Source organism: Pholis gunnellus, assembly GCF_910591455.1.
Source record: "Pholis gunnellus genome assembly, chromosome: 3".
Classification (NCBI taxonomy): Eukaryota; Metazoa; Chordata; class Actinopteri; order Perciformes; family Pholidae; genus Pholis; species Pholis gunnellus.
In genome coordinates, this window is record NC_136529.1 from 17,993,852 (window position 1) to 18,013,282 (window position 19,431).

Sequence of the window (19,431 nt, forward strand, 5' to 3'; positions counted from 1 at the left end):
TTTAGAGCTGAAAGCCGGGTGCGTCGTTAAAGGGTGCCTTGTGCGTCCGTATAAGACGTCGTGGGCTGCGACAAAATGTCAGTATTTGACGACCTGGAAAAGAGACCGGGCGGAGGCAGCAGAGCTGACGAGAGCAAAACCTTTTAGAGGCACTGCACTGTAACGTTCCACTGCAAAGTTGAGTCGTGCTGGGCTCCCGGTGTTTGCACGTTTTTTTGTCTTGTTGTGGTGTTTCGTTTGATTTGTGATCCGCCGATTAAAAAGGGCACAGTATCAATCACACAGGCACAACCAAACACGCCGGCCAATCACCCGCAACACGGCGAGGCAGAAGCAAGTGACATGGCAGACATTTCAGAGTCCTGGCCGCTCCTTTAAAACTCTCTGCATGTTCTCGTGAGACTTTTCTCTCCTCACCTCTCAAAGCCCTGCAAATTCAGTCTCCATGGAAACAGGGGGGAAGGAGAGGGAGGGGATGATGTTGACTTCCTGACACCTTCTGTCCCATGGGACACCGACTGTCAGCAACTCCATATGTGTGTGTGTATGGCCGTGCGCATGTGTTTAATATGATGTATAATATTAGCCTGGCCAGCATGAGTCTTGAAATCATAATATCAGGTGCAAGTAGCTATGAAAGTGATTATTTGACACTTTAAAGCTCAGGCTGTTTCTTTCTGTGTGTGTGTGTATTCGTTTGGCTGTGAAGCTCTAACCTGGATGGCTGCTTCTGATCGACTGCCAAAAGCTGAGCAGCTCAGTGTGTTAGTGGGTCTGGCTGAAGGACTACGTGGAGGAATCCCCTGTTCACTGGGACAGGATGATGAAAGCAGTGATGGACCAGTAGAGAACAAACAGGAAGTAGTAACTAAACTGTACTGGATGCACTGCATGTTTCATCCTCTGTTTACGATGTCCCATCACCACGGCTGAGCAGTTGAATGATTATATTTGTAGAGCAATCCTGCAATGCAACTAAAGGTGTTGTACCAAAGGTACAAAAACAAATCACAGCTAACCTCAAGTACAAACAACCAGTCAGGCACGTTGGATTCAAATAAAGATGATAGAAAGAAAAGTAAGTAAGTAAATAAGTCAAAAAAATGCGGCTTTAAGAGGAAACAAGAGCAATTTGATCTCTGGCCTGAAACACAATCATGTCATGTAATATGATGAGTGCATGGCCAAGAAAAGAAACAACACGACTGAGAACAATGGAAACAGAGCATTTTTTACTCATTATGGGGGCCTTTTTGTCTTCATTGATAGAGTGAAGATAGACAGAAAATAAGGAGAGAGAGAGTGAGAGGATGTCCATAAACAGAGCGTACATGACTTATTCTTTGATTTTCTAAAACGATTTCTAGTTACTGAATATGTACAAATAGAGTACTAAGAGGTGAACTGTGAGGACAGATAAGTTTATGCACAGGTGTATTTAAAAAAATAGATTAATATAAACAGTATTACACGGGAGAAGAATTATTTATCATCAGTTCATTGGCTTATTATTTTCTCAATTAATGATTTAGTCGATATAAAATGCTGGAAGATAATGAAAAATGACCTCCAAGGTGACTTAGCCCAGAAATGTTCATATTTGAGATTGTCAAAATACATTAAAGATTATTTTCTGGTATCATTGTATTATGGTTTGCAAGTAATCATGATATGGATTTCATCTACCGTTCTCTCATCCTCCCGTTGTCCACAAGAACTTCAGGGAAACGAGGTTATAATTCTCAAAGCAAACAGAAATTCAACACAGGGAGGAAAGATAGTTAACAGGAAATATAGGGAAACAGATAAAGGGGAAGAAATATGACGAAGGAAGGAACGACAGGAAGAATGGAAGGAATATGTAGGAAATAAAAAAGGAAGGAAAAATAGAAGTTTGAAGATGTTTGTGTTTGAGCTACTGGATTCACTAAACAGCAGTGGGCTCTGCATCCCTATACCTACCACACCCCAGTGTTGCCATGGATATTAGGCCTTGGCAGCACAGCTGTGTGTGTGTGTGTGTGTGTGTGTGTGTGTGTGTGTGTGTGTGTGTGTGTGTGTGTGTGTGTTGGTTAGAGGTGTGCCAGGATGACATCATACAGTAGCTTGCTGAGAAGGTCTACTGCAGGCACATGGCATCTACAATATTTATAGACCCCGAGAACAGATGAGCTCACTCAGTCACTCAGTGTGACTAGTTTCACTTCACACACACACACACACACACACACCTACACAGAGAGCAAAGAAGTGGCAGAGAAGTTACTCACGCAATCCGTGCCACACCCGCGCACATAAATATTTCCTCCGCTCTCCTCCATTCTGCCCTTGAGAAGTGTTCTACGTACAGACACCACAATGCATACAGCAATTATTTAACTTCATTCAGAACGACCCTGCTCAAGATTATTATTACTGCATTGAGGAAAATATGAGAAAACACAAACACACACACATACGCTCTGTGACATAAAAAGCCTCTGTATTTTCAGTGAAAATGAGCTGCCATGGTGTGAGTCATAAGGAGAGGGAATGGTACTTGGTGAGGGATTAGACCAGTGGAAAAGTAAGGGACTGCCACAGTAACCGCATACACACGCTCGTATAAACACAATATAGGCACAACACGCACACACTAAATGACCCCACCATCCCCCTCAAACATGTGCATATTACACACACAGGATTTAAATCCTCATATCCCTAAATAAACTAAATCATTTACTGGTAGAGTAAATACTGTACATCAGTGTAACAGCAAAGTATGATTGAGAGTGACCACTGTGTATGTGTGTGTGTGTGTGTGTGTGTGTGTGAGTGTGAGTGACTGACTGAGCGTGTGAGCTTGAGTTACAAGGCAGGAGAGCTCCAGAAAGAAAAATCACATTTCATAAATAAATCATCCAGGGCCTTGCGATGGATGTGCACAACACATACACACACACACACACACACACACACACACAAGGCAGCAATGCTTCATTCCATGGCCATCATAGTACAGACCAGATTAGAGGCAAATCATTTTTAAAGAGCTGTGTGTGTGTGTGTGTGTGTGTGTGTGTGTGTGTGTGTGTGTGTTCATGCTCTTAAGCTGGTGGTAGAGTCTTATGTGTCCTGTTGTCCACAGCTCTAAAAAACCAACACCCAGCCATTCATTTATCCTTTAACACGTATTTAAGTTTGAGCAGAAGATTTCGATATCATTATATTCCATGTCAAACAACATTGTAATTGTAGAAACGTGTGTGTGTGTGTAAGCATGTTGGCTTATGTGCAGTATCCCTTTTTAACACCTCTTACTTAAGAAGATGGCTCTGATATCAATTTGAACACCTGCTACATTGGTTTAATATGTGTACATGAATGAACATCAGACCCTGTAGAAAGTAACTGTTGTAGTCCACATGGGGCCAGTCCATTGTATTTGTATGTGTGTGTATCAGCTATATGAAAAGGGTATTTTAGGAACCTGCGTGAGGGAAAGTAATTTGTGTTACATTCTTCATACTTCTCTGTCTCTGTCTCTTCGTCTGTCTCACTTGCTTTTCCCCTCCTGTCACCGTCACACACTGACACCCCCAAAGGCTATGGTGTTGAATGAGCAGTTTTATAGGTTTCACTGGCTGGAAGGGGATTTTGAGATGAGAAGGAACCCATGATAGGATTCACAAGTGATGAAATGTAGTAGGAAGATAGGGGGACTTCTTTGTTTATCTTGTATAGTGCACTTTAACTTGCAGCTATATCTGCCGCTATCGCTCTCGCTCTCTTTCTTATATATATATATATATATATATATGGTTTTTAGTGCATCCCTGTAATTAGTGTATCCCTGAGACAAGATCAAACTCAAGGGTATTGCAGTCCCATGGGATGTGTGTGGACAACAAAGATGGAGGACAGGGGGTACAATGTCTGTGTATTCCACTACCCATACAACCATACTATTTAGTATGCCTGAAAAATATTTAGTATGTCCCAATACATAGTATGTTAAATGCAGTACCAGGATGTTCAACTGCATTCTGTCGCATTTTGCAGTTTGCAAGCCAGGATGCATCTCTGGCTATTCTCACCCCAAATCCTCTCCGCAGCGGATATATGAGCGAGAAGGTCAAGGTGCATGTTTTAGGGTACAATGTTATGACGAAGAAGTATGTCCCAATTCAATTAATACTGCATGCAAGAGTAGGTACTTTGTAAGCTGCAGTATGTAGAAAAAGTATGCAATGTGGAACGCGTGCTGTGTGTGTGTGTAACAGCATACTTACATACTTTGTAAACAATGATTCTATAAAACACAGCATTTTTGTACCACTTGTCTTTCAAGAACCTGGTCAGCTTTTAACCCAGGTCAGCGATGGACACTTTATTTAGCATTAGTGAACAATTATACTCAGATACTGGTTCTGTATGCGGTCCCACTCTCCATGTTTCCATCCACGTGTTTCCAGGTCTAAAAAGGACAGAGGCTGTGGGAGAAGGACAGGACAGCAGTATGACGCCTCACTTTCAGGCACCATGAGAGGTGCTTGTCGTTCCTCTGTCATTACAGTTACAGTTATTGTAGACACACACACACACACTCTCTCTCTCTCTCTCTCTCTCTCTCTCTCTCTCTCTCTCTCTGTCTCTCTCTCTTTCTCTCTCAGTGGTGTAGAGTTACATCCTGCTACTGCAGTTTGCACTCTGTGAAGGGCAAGAGCAGCGTTCCTGACCTCCACAAACACACACAAACACATAACACCTTGGCTACTCATTACTCTCAGCCATTTTTAGCTACAAGAAGGATTGGGAAGAGAAGAGATTATGGAAAATTATGCCGGAGGTATCCTCGGAGCAGTTTATTTACTCTGAATATGAAGATTAATATTAATACAGCTGTGTTTGTTGCATCTCTTGCTTTTCCTCCAGAACCGTGATGCACTTTCATCTGCAAAGCAGAGCAGCTGGGACGGACCAAGTGTGTGTGTGTGTGTTTGTGTGGTCTCTGGAGTATACGTGTGTTAGCTTGTGTGTTTTTCAGTGAATGAGACAGTGTGTACTAGCAGTATATATTAATGTTATCAGCCAGACTTGACTGAAACTGTGTACACGTGTATCATAAATGGGTTAGGCATTGTTTTTATGTCGACTTTTTTATTCTGAATAAGCAGAATATGATTAACATATTTATTTATGAAAATCTGAGTCTTTATATGGAAAGACAGAGAGCAGAGTAGTAGAGGCTGTATGTTCAGAACGTGGATACGAACAGCGCCTGTTGTTTGCAATGCTTGTGTGCACTGTGGTAGTAATAGGCTTCCCTCTGGGCTGACCGGGAGCTTGAGGAGGACGCGGTGACGGAGAGATGGAGAGGGGTAAGCCGTGCGCTCCGACTGAGTGATGAGGACAGCGGGGGAGAGAGACAGAGCTGACACAGGTGCTTTAGACAGGGGCAGAAGGGAGGAGGTGACAGAGGAGACTGAAAAAAAATTAGAGCAGGAGGAGGAGGAGCAAAAGAAAGAGGTGACAAGGAAAGTGTTGATCTAGAAGGACGGATACATCTTCCAACAGTGAGGACATCAATGTGTGTAGTAGCATCCCTGTTTTGTCAGTTTGACAGTTAAAATCTATTCGTCTCTGTTCGTCCCGCATAAGCGACACGAGATCTGAGTTGATAGAAATGCAGATATCTTCATCTTACATTTTAACATACGCGCTCACAGCTTTGTGAGCAGCAGCAACAAAGTCATGGACTTTTATTTTTGCCCTGGGTTTTGCCTTTCAGCCTCCTCATCTTATTGGTGGAGCTAATTGGCACATGGGAGAAGTTTGCCCTCAAGAGTTTTCTGGAAGACCAAATGTACCAAATACATGTGCCTGCGACATAAATAACATTCACATCATTTTCAGTTGAAGTTAGTTTTTTTGTACTAATTAGCAAATCTTAGTAAGCTAAAATGCTAAACTAACATGTGAATTCAGCGTATAAGCATTGTCACTGTGAGCAAATTAGCACGCTAATGTTAGCATTCAGCTCACGGCTGTGCCAAAGTACAGCCTCAAAGAGCTGCTAGCCTGGCTAAAGCCTGTTAGCCTTATGTCTTATCTCACTCTATGTTGTCTATCAGTGACCCTGTTTAGTATGGTTAGTGTATTACACGAATAAAACAAAAACTAATTCAGTATTTCCAATTCTTCAGTTAGACTTGTGGAGGAAACCTGATCGTTTTCATTATAATGTTTGTTTGTGGTTCGGATTCAGTGCCGGCATTGCTCTCTTCTAAAACCAAACCTTCACCTATTTAGGTGTGTAGATTTGTGAATTTATTTGTGGTGGTGTTTTGTATATGTGACGGTGGAGGTGGTGAGATGGGGGGCTTGCCCTCTGCTCCATGTTATGTTATGATGTAAAATGGCTGCTCTCCGTCGAGGGAAGGTTCAGCTGGGATTAGCAACGCTTGAGAAAAATAGGAGAGAGGAAGAGCAAAGGAGGGTAAAAAACAATGAGAGAGCAAGCATGGTGGAGCTGGAGTGGATAGAGAGTGAAAGAAGTAATCAAGTGTAGTTAGGCAGCAGCAGGAGGAGAGAGACTGAGGAAGCAAGGAGGAGAGAAAGAGAGAGAGAAACTGTGAGAAGATGTCAGATAAAAAAAAATAGTCAGAGGAATTCTGCTACAGAAAATACTCTTTTAAATGTGTCAAATGTTTGGAGTTTTTGTCAGCACTTCTGATGTGCACGTGTGCTTTGTGGTGTGTTTGTCTGTTCAATGCTTGTTTGAATGCGTTCTTTTGTTTCCGTCTCTGACAATAGATCGCAGGTTGTGCCAGGTGTAGCTCCCACTGATGTCAAGGATGCGAAGTTATCACAATGCATTCTAAATTCTTTCCAGCTCCTCTTCTCACTCTCGTTTCCCTGCGTCTCCTTCTTCTCAATCGTTGGCCGTGTACATGGACCATGTAGTCAGAGCTTCCTCTTTCTTTGGACACCAGTAGCTACTCTAAAGCTGGTAGACTGGCCTCCTTCGGTGCATATTTGTTGCCCGTTTCTGTGAGAGGATGTAGCCACGATGACTTGGTTTGCTTCTACTTTGTGTGAGCACCATGTGCTGCCAGTAGGGGTCTCTGTCTCACCACCAAACCAGATGGCAGCAGTGACCAGTGTGTTTGGCTACTCACAAGATGTGAGGCTGAGGTTCGAGCCTGCAGTGAGCTGCTTTCAGTTCATGTCACCACAATCACTAACAGATGTTTTGATGTGTAGGGACTTGTCTGTCTCACTGCTTCATCTTCTGCTTTCTCTGTCTCTCTGTCTCTCTCTGTCTCTCTCTCTCTCTCTCTCTCTCTCGCTCTGTCTCGCTCTCTCGTGAACCTTGTTTCCTTGACAACCATGTGCAAGCAAGTAGACCTGTGTCTTTTTCTACATTTATGTACTGCCACTCCCAATGCTTATGATGTTGAATGAGCACTTTAGTGTTTTTTTTTACTGACTGAAGATGGAGCATAGCATCGGTGAGTGGCTGAGCCCGGTGAGTGGTGAAGCACAGGAGAGTACAGGGATGAGAATAAGAGAAGGCATAAAGAGGGGAGCGATGCAGAATGAAAGTATATGAACAGTCAAACAGACACTGGCTCATAACCTAATCATGGACACGACTCTCACACACGTTTTGCAGCTCACGCTGCTCATTGATGTAACAAATATCAATATCAGTGCAAGTTGCACTTTTTTTAGTTTAAAAAAATATATAAATTGAAGAAAATGTGGGTTATAAAACACAACTTGATGATGAGCTTCATAATAATAATTTCTTCACTTTTAATGATGCACATCAGAAGGACCAAACTAATACCAGTGCATGCTGCTGTTTATGAGAAGCAGTATCAGAAACAAATCAGTATTTAAGAGTGGCCCAGTGATTGAGTATTTTGTATTTTGAAGTCCCCAAACTTCAAAATACAAATTTCTAAATCAAACGACATGAGCCATTAATGTAGAATCAAAGAAGACATTTTCTACATTTTAATAATCAGGTGGACTACACGTTTTTGGTGTGTCATGGCACCAGAAAGAAAAAAACTTGGTTTCAAAGGGAATTCCACAGCAGTGCAGACACCACTAACAATATGAGAATAGAATTGATATTCTTTGCTGTATAAAAGCACCGGAAGGTGTTTCAGACTCCAGTCAAGTGAATGCACTGAATTCCTACTGAGAGAGGAGGGCCGAAACAGGCTGCCATTTATAAATAGAAAGAATCAGCGCACACAATGTCATGCTGGAGGAAAATTGGTCTCCTGAATTTGTGTTGAGTAAGCACTGGCTGGAGTTTTTATTAGGAGGAAATAGAGCATTTAATTAATGCTAATTCATGGAATTAGTTCCAAATGTGACTTAAAAACTCCCTTTGTGCGTGTGTGTGCGTGTGTGTGTGTGTGTGTGTGTTTGAGCAATAGAGAACAGGTGGCCTGAGCCCCCAACAGTCCTTGTCTAAACCCTGCCTCTTCCTTCTTCCATCAGCTGATCACTAGCAGCTCTGTCCTCACTTCCTCCCTGCGTCCTCATCATATCTTTCTCTCTGATCAAAATCATCCATGTTTACGTCAAGCCCTGCTTACTCCTTTTTTTCGGCCTGTCCCTGTTTATCTCCCTTCCCCTCTCTTTTCTCTCTCTCTCTCTCTCTCTCTCTCTCTCTCTCTCTCTCTCTCTCTCTCTCTCTCTCTCTCTCTCTCTCTCTCTCTCTCTCCTTACCCCTCGTCCCTCGGCTGCAGTTAGAGCAGGCTGACTAGCGGAGTGCTGTTGTCCCGAGCGGAGGGCAGAGGGAGCAGCACAGGAATCTCTTCTCGTCCTGCTACAGTCAGTGTCGGTTAGGACTCAGAGGAACAATCCCTCTTTTTCCATCTTTGCCACCCTCTCTTCCCATCACCCCTCGTCCTCTCTACCTGTCTCTGTCTCTCTTTTTATGGGGGGTCTGTTTGAGGGATCTGATATGTTTAACCTTCACCATGAACCCAACAGTGAAGATCCACCTTCTGAATGGGACCCACTTTAACACCTACATGTACCAGGTAGGGACTCACCCGAGTTTGTGGATATTACTGGTAAAGGATTGTCTCCAGCTCTAATAGCTCTCTCTCTCTCTCTGTGGTCTCCACGTGTCCTTGCCTGAGTATTGATTTCAGTGCTGATGACTCTTTTCTAGGACTGAGATATGGCCTCATCGCCACCTCTTCCTCCTTTTCCCCACCAATGCCTAAATCAAGCTGTGAACAATGATTAATGCTTTGCAGTGATGTAAATTGCATATCGGTTTAGAAATGTGGGCACACCCCCTCCCTCCAATAAGGCTTTTCCCTGGTTAATGTGGCTAGTTGCATGTTTTCAACCTCCAACTGTTCAAGAAAAACAGAGATGAATATATCTGTCAAGCACTGGTGGGGAATTTTCTCTTTTTCTGTGACTGCTGTGCGTGTTTATATGTTTATTGCAGCATGCATGCGAGAGACTCGACTCTGCTGATGCACAACCAAAAGTCTTTGTGTATCTCCTTTCATCCGAGCAGAGGAAGTATTCCCTTCTCTTCCTTCCTCTCTTTCTTTGTCCCTCTTTCTGGAGCAGGTTTTGTTTTTCTTAAATGAAGAAAACCTGGATACACGAATGGATGCTATTCTGGGCTCGGGCCTTCAATGGGCACAGAGGAGAAGAGAAAGTTGGGAAAACTCACAAAGATTTGACACATTTGTTTGCCGAGCATAAGAAAATGATATTTTGGAAAACAGAGACAGAGAGACATAGTTGATGTGTCAGCTATGCAGTGAAAATGCTTTTGCTGTGTCAATCAACTTCATGGACAATAGTCAGGGTTTTAAATTACTTTTGATTTGCATGTTTTTTTTACACTGGTGGGTTTTTTTTTTCTTGCCAGGTTTCATTTAAATCCCTTCAAAAGTGGTGAAAACTTCTAGATTCACTTATGCTTGGGATTTCACATAGAAATCCCCTCTTTCCAAGGTGTTCAGAGTGGGGTTTACTGAGTTGTATTCACGCCGAGCGCATTTGCTGTTGTGTTATCGGCGCTTCAGAAGTGAGTCCAGAGCTGGCACGGCTTCAGTCAGTCTTGGCATTATCCCTAATGTGCTTCACTTAGGCTGATTTGCTCATGACTCAAAATGATTATGCAGAAGCCTAATTGTACTACATCACTCTCAGCCATGAAGAATAAAAATACAAATTTGCTTTTCGTTATTTACTCTCCACGTTCTGCATTCTGAAGGGAGAAGCTTTTTTTTTTTTTTTTTGAAGTTTTCAGTGAGAGTTGTTCCTCCAGTCAGGGTGGAGATCTGTGCTGCAGTCAGCGGCTTCACTCCCCCGGTCTCGAGAGCTGTCACATTATTATGCAGAAGGAATATCTCTCGGGCGGCTTTGTGCATTGATTCGTGTTTTTGCAGCGACGTGCGTCTGCGTTCGCCCGACGAGACGTTCGTGCGAAGTTCGCACGCTGCTCAAACACTCCGCTTTCCTAATGAGCCGTTGCCGTGGCGACGGCCCCGCAGTGTGCGCGATGCGGCGTCATGGCAACAGATTACTCACTGCCTACAGGGCCAACACCCCGGCAAAAAGGTGTTGGCGGCGCGGTCGGTGTGCGTTAAGACTCGTCGGAGCAAGGTCGAGTCCACCTCTGTGCCGTTTGCAGCCTCGCTCTCTCTGCAGTGGTGAAGAGTTACAGAGCTGTGAAATCAGAGCCTCCCCGGGGACTCACTCATTCTCCCGTCCCGGGCCCTGCATTCATCTCCAGCACGGCACTCCTTAGTGAATGACCGAGATTTACATCGGAGTTAATTTAGTGTCTTTTGGAGCTCAGCCACTCTACACCATCTCTTGATGAGGTGTCTCCTTCTTCTCTCATTATCATTTCTGAGGGTTTACTGGTGAAGCGAATCATTTTCCGCTCTTGCGTTGTAGAACATGTAGCCTACCACATTCCTGTAGCTCAAACAAGAACCTTGTTTTCTGAGTGAAGGTGAAAGTGTTTCTGTCCTTATTACTGAATGACAGGAGGAAAAACAGATGTTAACACTGAGGCAGTGCTAGCTAACTAACGCCTACTTCTGTGCTGAAGAAACATGAGGAATTCATCTACTCGAGGTTTGCTGCTCTTTCCGAGATGCAAAATACAATCTGATTGCTGGCGATGTGCACTTGCGCTGTAAGGATCCTCAGATTATCATAAATGATGTCTGGTACCACAAACCCACCGTGTGAATCACACAATGTGTGAATGAGTTGATAGTCATGTTTACAGTTTCCATCTCTTTCCTTTCATTCTTAGTCACATATTTTCCTCTTTTCCTGTCCTCCCACCAACTGACGATCACAGAGACGATGTCACTGTCACTGTTCTCGAGCTTTGGCAGACATTGATTTATTTTTGTATTGGCCTCAGCCTTCTGTCTTGTTAATCTGCCCACACATAGAAGGAGTTAAGAGGCTGTTTGTCGCTCAGTGCATTCATTTTTATGAAGGTATGATTTACTGTATCTGTAATCTACGATACATCCCTAAGAACTTGTTCCATTCTGCAGAGAGTTACTGTCAGTGAAGGCAAACACAGTTGTGAAAGAAATCATGTGTTAGAGAGACTTTTCCAAAGGAGAAAAGTAAATATTGTACTCAAAACAACAGGTTTCCTGGTTACATTGCAGAAATGTTTGCAACTGGTAGACAACATTCAATCAGTTAATGGGAAAAAATTGAAAAAATACGTTAAAGAAATGTCTTTTAAATTGTTAATTGTGGCGTCATTGGTGTCATTAGGTAGCTATCAAGCCCCGAGGAAGAGCGCCGGGCTTTGAAGCACATTTTGCAGCGGCAAACGGGGGAATTACAACTTCTGGGTCCGTCATGTGATGCCATGGTGCCCAAAAACACTTTGTCACATAGACTAACATTGGGAAAGAGATGCAACTCAGCGGATGCTCTTTTTTTAGGTGAATCCTCTTCTGTCTTGCTGTCCTATAAAAGAGACGATGGTCATACATTTTTCACAACGCTTTGGAGTAAAGAGGGATCTTTGAGTGATGCTTACATGATTCTAGTCAGGATGCCACTGTGGACCTTTAACAGCGATTACGTAATTACTCAGTGAAGTCATTCAAATAGCTACGTCATTAATTGTGCAGTTTTCAAGAGAAGTACTTCAAGATCTCTTTTCCAAGAGGGATGAGACTTTCCTGCTTTAAATTTAAGTCCATTTATAAGGTGCAAGGTACTGGAAGGAAGTCTCTTGAAGTTCAGTATTTACTTACTTAGCCGGTCCAGTTGTAACTATGAGAAGAGATGCGATACTGAAGCAGCTTCAGCAGGACACTGGTAGAGGAATTTAGCACGATAGTGCTCCACTGCTGCATGTTAAACTGGAGCTTTTAGAAGTACTATGACTACTGTTGGCCAGGGCCGACGAATGAAGGTCCAAAGTACTTTTCAGACAAAGTTCAGGTGTGTGGTGTTGGTCAACAGTGCTGACCTCTGGGCAAAATACCAAAAAACACACACACAGACACAGAAGGACGAGGCACTCACAATAGACCATATATTTTTGGGGATTGTGTGTGTGAGTCTGCACTCCAATCTCTCTCTCTCTCTACACACACAGCATTTTTTTCATCCTTTAATCCCAAACTGCTTAAGGAAGCGAAGGGGAGAAATCCCTTTACAATGTCTGGGCTCTGGGTGTTTGGTAACCGCTTGCTATCTCACATTGTGATTGAAGGCAGAGGAGCTACGTTCCTCCAGACGCCAGAACCTTCTCTCTCTCTCTCTATATATATATATATATATATGTATATATATATATTATATACATATACTCTCTGACGGATGTTGACGTTGTGTTGTCAAAGAGCTGCTCTCTGTATCTGACTATAAAGTTTAATAACTCATACAGTTTTAGGGGGGTTAGGATTGCATAGTGCACAGAGCAACAGCATGTGTGTGGCATGTGTGTGTGTGTGTGTGTGTGTGTGTGTATGTGGAAAAGAGAATAAAAGCGAAAGCAGGTAGAAGCTGCCCATGGGAAGACGTTAGACAGACCTCCATAAGAAATTAAAGAGAAGTCTTTTGTCTAGACAGTCATGTGTTGTACTTTATATATAACACTCGTCTGTTCTGTTGTATAATACCCCTAACCAGGGGTATGTACTTATACCGTTATCTATTCTTGGTTATTTGTCAGTGCGTGTGTCACACATTTGTGTTTTTTAGCATTCAAGCAGTTTGTGGGGAGAAGCACAGAGCTCCTGAAAGGCAGAAGGATGAAGGGATGAAACAGAGAGTGAGAGAGGTGGCGGTTGAGCCTTTTTGCCATGATTGAAAGAGACAGTGAGCTCTAACATCTGTTGGTGGATTGGGGCTGAGCTCCTGTCTATTTGTGCGCCCCTGTGGAATAAGGGAAAGTAAAATGAACACGCTGACCCATTTTCCCCCTTTTGCTCCTTCCCTCTCTCTTCCCTCTCCTGACTTGTTTTTTGCCTGCAACGTGATGCTCAGGGTCAACACAGATCCAGATCATGTTGTGAGAGTTTCTGTGTAAGAGTGCGAGCGTTTGTCGCAGATCGGAATTCTGTTATTTAGATTATTATTATCAACTCAGTTCAGCTGTCACACGACAATGTAATGTTGTTTTTATATGTATCTTATATATTTAAAGAAAAGACACAACAGGTCAGTTTATAGGGCAAATGTTAAAAGCACATGGCGAATTTAAAGAGACACATTTGTGTGATGACACTCCAAATTCCAGATTGATTGATTGATATCTAATGCATAAAGTTGGAGGTTTGCGGGTCAGGTCGGTTGCAGGTAATAAAAAAACTCTGAACTGTGCATCAGTCTGTGCATCCTATTTCCCAGGTAAAAGGCAAGGAGAGCGGATATTCATAAAACACCCACTTTAGGATCGGCCCACCCCGGTGTAGAACAGTGACCACCGGAGAGACCAGAACTTTATTGGCCATTATCACCAGTTCATCACTGTGAAACTAAAGACCAAAATGTGTCTCATACAAGGCATACAATATATTGCCCTAAAATTGGGATATTAATCAATTTCTTATGGTTAGAGACACTCCTCATAACTTACAAGTGTCATCCAATCACATCTGTTCTAGTTAGACCGGCCTTCTTGATAGGCTCAGACAGGCGTCAGGTGTATTGATGGCAAGTTAACCAGGCCTAGCAAATTATGCGCCACCATCTTTTTTAAAAGGGCAGCAAAATGGAATGTTCCCAATACCAACTTCAAAGTAGAATTAGTTAGAATCTTAGTCATGTGCAATGTTTGGGTCATCAGTGAGAAACGTAAGACCAAGAATGCAGTGTCATTCCTGCAGGGAGCACCAGGACTTTAAAAGCTGTGTCTGTGTTTGAGACAAGAAGAGACAGCATCAGCCTGGTATTGGCTTGGACTACAGCCAAGCTTACAAGAAATGCCAACAAAGCACCAAGAGATGTTAAAACAACACGCACACACACACACAAACTGACTCACATACACACTGGCGCACTAGCAGATGTACACACTTTAGTAAACAAGCAGCCACTAAATCTCTGTGTGATCAAACCGCAGAAAATATTAAAAATGAACTTCCAGCAGAAGCTGTGTGTCACTGGCTCTTTCGCTGTCATACACTGTAACAGTAGCACTGTTGGCCTCTTGCCTCGTGTAAATCTAATCAATGGCAGACAGAATAACAGAAAATCATATGGGCAAGTGGATAACGTATGGGACTTGGAGACCGGGAAATTGACTGCACAGGTAGCAGCAAGACATAACTTCAAATATTAGTTGTACAGGAAGGGCAGAAGCTGGGACTCACATTTCACCCATTCTCTTCCACTGATCTGGAGGGACTTGTGTGGGGATCAGTTTACGCTATTATGATTTATATGAGCGAGATAGAATGGAGACATTATAATCCCAAACCAGAGCAGGTGAAGCTTATCATTCTCCGCTAAAGACATCTGACACTGTCAGGATTTATAAAACTCTTTACAAATGCATTACATGTTGTCTTGCAGTAGTGGACGGGTGTGGTGTATTACATCCAGTTAATAGATATCAGATATTCAGTCAGGTACAGTATACTCTATAGATACTCTCTTATTGGTTTCTACTATTTTAATATCAATTGTTTTTTGCAAGAGATATGATATACAGTATATGTATATATACATACTGTACATATATAGATGTATATATCTCTATATATATATATGCTCCTTAAAGGACTTGTTCACCCCAAAATGAAAAAAGGGTCAGGTAAAGAGCTATTAAAGTTGATATACTGTAATAATCAAACACACAGCAGGTTAGTGCTGCAGTTCCATCACAGCCTTCTCCCAAAAGATTAAAGTTAATGGAGCAATCTTTTTACAGCTCCAAAAGAGCATAAAATGTCCATCAAATTTGCAATACGTGGTTGTTTGTGGTTCCATCTCGAAGAGTGTGGGAGACAGCTGTGATGCATGAAGTAACAAACTGCACACTCAACAGATTGGGGAAGTATAGATACTGACTTGTATTGTTGTGGTGAACTAAACCTTTAAATGTGTGTCTAAGGAAGGGTGTCATTGCTCCATAAGGTCTCAAAACCTATTTTATGTATTCATCCTATTCAGTACAACTACTTGATGTTATCTTGTTACAACATCTAAATGACACTATTGCAGTATGATATGAACCAAGGAGTGAACAGTATCTCAAAGTTGCGTCTGCACAAATGAGTGAATGCTGGACTGAAAATTGCTTCAAACATGCCATGTCTGACCGACTGAGTGGATCCAAACCAACCAGAAACCATTGTGGTCCAAATTCTAGTCGCTCAAAGGTCGAGTTTTTCAAATGTGGCTATAAAGGACGTCTGGAGTGCTTAAAAGCTTCAGTGAAGTGCAAAAGCCATCTGTCAAAACTGAGGAGCGTGAAAAATGAATATCAATAAATCAAATGGCTCTCAAGTGAAATATACTTTTGTAACACGGCTAAGAATTCATTTTGAATAATCTATTGTTAATAATGTTAAGTCCCTCTATCATCACTGGGAACTGGATTTTATGGATGTGCGTTGATTGTCAGAGAGAGTAAGATGACACTGTTTTCACACCATTGTGTTTGCTTTTCGGACAATATACTGGAATGTGTGATCAGGGCCGTTCATAATGTTTTCAGTTGCCATAAAATGATATGTTGAGACATTCCATATTCAGTGTTGCACATTTGTTGGTAATGGGAAAGATTAACACAGACTGATGGTTATTTTTTATTTTCAGTCTAATGGATTTTGTATATTCTTGTACTATTTCAGCTGGACCGTTGTTAATACATTGTGGACGTGTCTCGATTTTAAGTCCAAATCCTGCTCTGTTTTTTCAGATGTGGAAAGAGTGGCTGACTAGAATATTGTATTGAAGTAAAAGTACTGTTACTTTTAAGAAATATTCCTCATGTAACCGTACTTGTGTATGAATGTACACGTAAAAAGTAGGTCAGTGAAAACGTACTCTGAATAAATGTTTCGGCATTACATTATATAAAAAAGGGGGGACACGATATTACTGTTAAATTACATCTTCAGGCTACAAAATGGATCGCATCGATCTCAATTTATACACATGTGGAACACAACCAGCAACAAGACCTCATCTGCCCAAACCAACAGACGGGCGTACAAACAACTGATCATCAATAAAATGATAAATATTTATAAAAGGAGCTTCTTTACCTCACTGGAGGTAGAAGGTCCTCAGTTTACACAGGCACTGTTGGTGGATCAGCCTGAGCATGCTAGCATTTAGCATGTTATAGCCAGACTCAGCGTATTGGCGAATGGTATGAAATCAGTAATTCATTATTTTAGATGCAACTTTTTTTTTTTACTATTCCCAGATACAATAACGCTGATTACAACCACAAGCCATATGTGATCATTAATTGGATTGCGCAAACTTGAAGTGGACGCAAACATTTATAAGGTATCATTTCCGGAGCGTCATCTTTCTGAACATGGAGCTCTGCCCTCCTGCGGGCCGCAGACACACCTGCAGCTTCTTCCTCTTTTGGGATTTTACGGGAACCGGCATCTGTTATGTTACATTGCTGCCACCCTGTGGAACTACTCCATTGCTGTTTGTAGAACTCCAAGTCCGACGTTCTTCCTCTTCTGTTGAGTTTAATTTACAGTGCACACCCAAAGTGATCCCATTCGCCACACTGTCCATTCTATGACCGAGACCAAATTGCCTGCGTTAGTGCAAGTGTAGTATCTAGTTCTTCACTAGATATGTCCACAATAATCTTATCAGTTTAATCCTCTCCGACCTCCCCTGTATTTCAACAGCACAATTTACAACCATGGCAATAAATGACAAAAATCAATTTTTGTCCATAAAGATGATCTGATCAGCTTCATTTCGTTTCCGCACCGGTTTCTCTTGTACCGCAACCATTTTGTCGTCTCTCTTCATTCGCTGAGCAGCTTGAGCATCTCCCTTCTTCCTTACTTCTGACTCGAGAGGGAAGCAAGTCAAACTGCTATAATCTCTGAACACACAAATCTTCAGGGCTCTACCTCTCTGACACTTTGATACACACTCAATGACAACCGCTCCATTTTTCTTGTGATCCTCACTAAACTACTACTCAAAGTTTTCTTCAACAATCTTTCCAACCACGTGTGGACTCTTTGAAAAACCCGTCTGTTGTTGTAACAGCTCTCATCCTCTTTGATTGACTAGAATCCCTTGAACTACTATTCCTCTTTATTTTATTGTTAAATCCTCTCGTACCCTCATTTCCAATTTCGCTCTCCAACTTGTGCTTTCACACCATTTCCCCTTCATCAGGAAATCCTTCACCCACTTGTGCAGCTGCTGATTTATCTCCCGTCTTCTATTCCAGTCTCACACAGTTCATCAGGACTTTTGCATGTGACATTTTTTTGTATCATTCTGTAACGGATTCAACTTGAAAAGTACAATATAAATCGCACTTAAGTAAAAGTTACACCAAAAAAAACAAGAGTTAATGTCATGTGTTAATTCCACTCCTGCTGTTTTTTAATTTTTTATTGTACTTAGCAAAAAGTGTGATTTTGACATAGGACATTTCTTTTTGCCTGCTGGTAATATTATGGCTTCCAAAACCCCAGAGGCAGGCGCTGAGGTGGGCAGAGGGAAACAGCTGAGGTTGTGTTTATGCAGATCAGATAGCACAGTGCCATTTCGGTCATCTCCGCCCGCTCAGACCAACTCTTATCGCAGGTGCACAGAAAGGTTTTTCCCAGACAGCATCCATCAGACAGCATGTTTTCTTTTAGGAGAAGCCAGACTGTACTCCCCATTATTTAAGCCTGCCCTCACGTCACCTGCAGATGAAGTATTCCTCTAACTAGCGGTGGGCTCATCCTGTGCTGCGCTGTGCCAGGAGTGTGCTTGTGCCACCTGCATATGTGCTCAGCTTCACAAAATATTGATCACTGATACAGCATTAACCTCTGTATGGTCGTGTGTGTGTGCGTGTGTGTGTGTGTGTGTGTGTGTGTGTGTGTGTGTGTGTGTGTGTGTGTGTGTGTGTGTGTGTGTGTGTGTGTGTGTGTGTGTTTTGTAGGAGTTTGCCACCCTGACGAAGGAGCTGAACATATGCCGGGAGCAGCTGCTGGAGAAAGAGGAGGAAATATCGGAGCTGAAAGCTGAAAGAAACAACACCAGGGTATGTGTGTGTGTGTGTGTGTGTGTGTGTGTGTAGGTGTGTGTGTGTGTGTGTAGGTGTGTGTGTGCATGTGTATGTGTGTGGTGATGCTGATGAAAACAAACAATGTTTCTAAGATTGAAATTAGTATTCTCTTTGGTCGTGAATACATTCATGTGTGTGTGTGCTGTAGCTGCTGTTGGAGCACCTGGAGTGTCTGGTGTCTCGTCACGAACGCAGTCTGAGGATGACAGTGGTGAAGAGACAGGCACCCCCACCATCTGGAGTCTCCAGCGAGGTGGAGGTCCTCAAAGCCCTGAAGTCGCTGTTTGAACACCACAAGGCTCTGGATGAAAAGGTGGACACACACGCACACACTCGCGCGCACACACACTAACAGAATTATACAGGGGAGACAATTGCCTCGTGTCTTCAGTACATGGTATTTCCATCAGTCTGGTCATGCACGCCACATTGTCGCTCCTAGTGTTTTCAACAGCATTGCTGTCCTCCTCACTAATTCATTCTGATCAAATCCGTTTTTTTTTACATGTGAAATGAAAAAATTATAAAACTGCTTTTCGGTTTTGGTTTCAGTTGAGGTAAATAAAGGGCCCAAGGCACCATTTGAGAACTTCTAGTAACCAATATTATGTTCTATACTAGCGAAGTCAATTAAGACATGAATTGTGAGACACTCTCTATAT

The 19,431-nt window shown here is 42.4% G+C and overlaps 1 protein-coding gene across 1 annotated transcript in view; it reads left to right on the forward strand.

Moving 5' to 3' along the window:
* The window catches only part of ppfia4 (PTPRF interacting protein alpha 4), a gene marked incomplete at both ends in the record, with an annotated part of 49,636 nt that overhangs the window by 16,259 nt on the left and 13,946 nt on the right, over positions 1-19,431 (forward strand). Inside the window, 2 exons of the mRNA XM_079186482.1 lie at positions 18,644-18,745; positions 18,918-19,082. Of these exons, the coding sequence (XP_079042608.1) occupies positions 18,644-18,745; positions 18,918-19,082 (267 nt within the window). The remainder of the gene's footprint in view (positions 1-18,643; positions 18,746-18,917; positions 19,083-19,431) is intronic.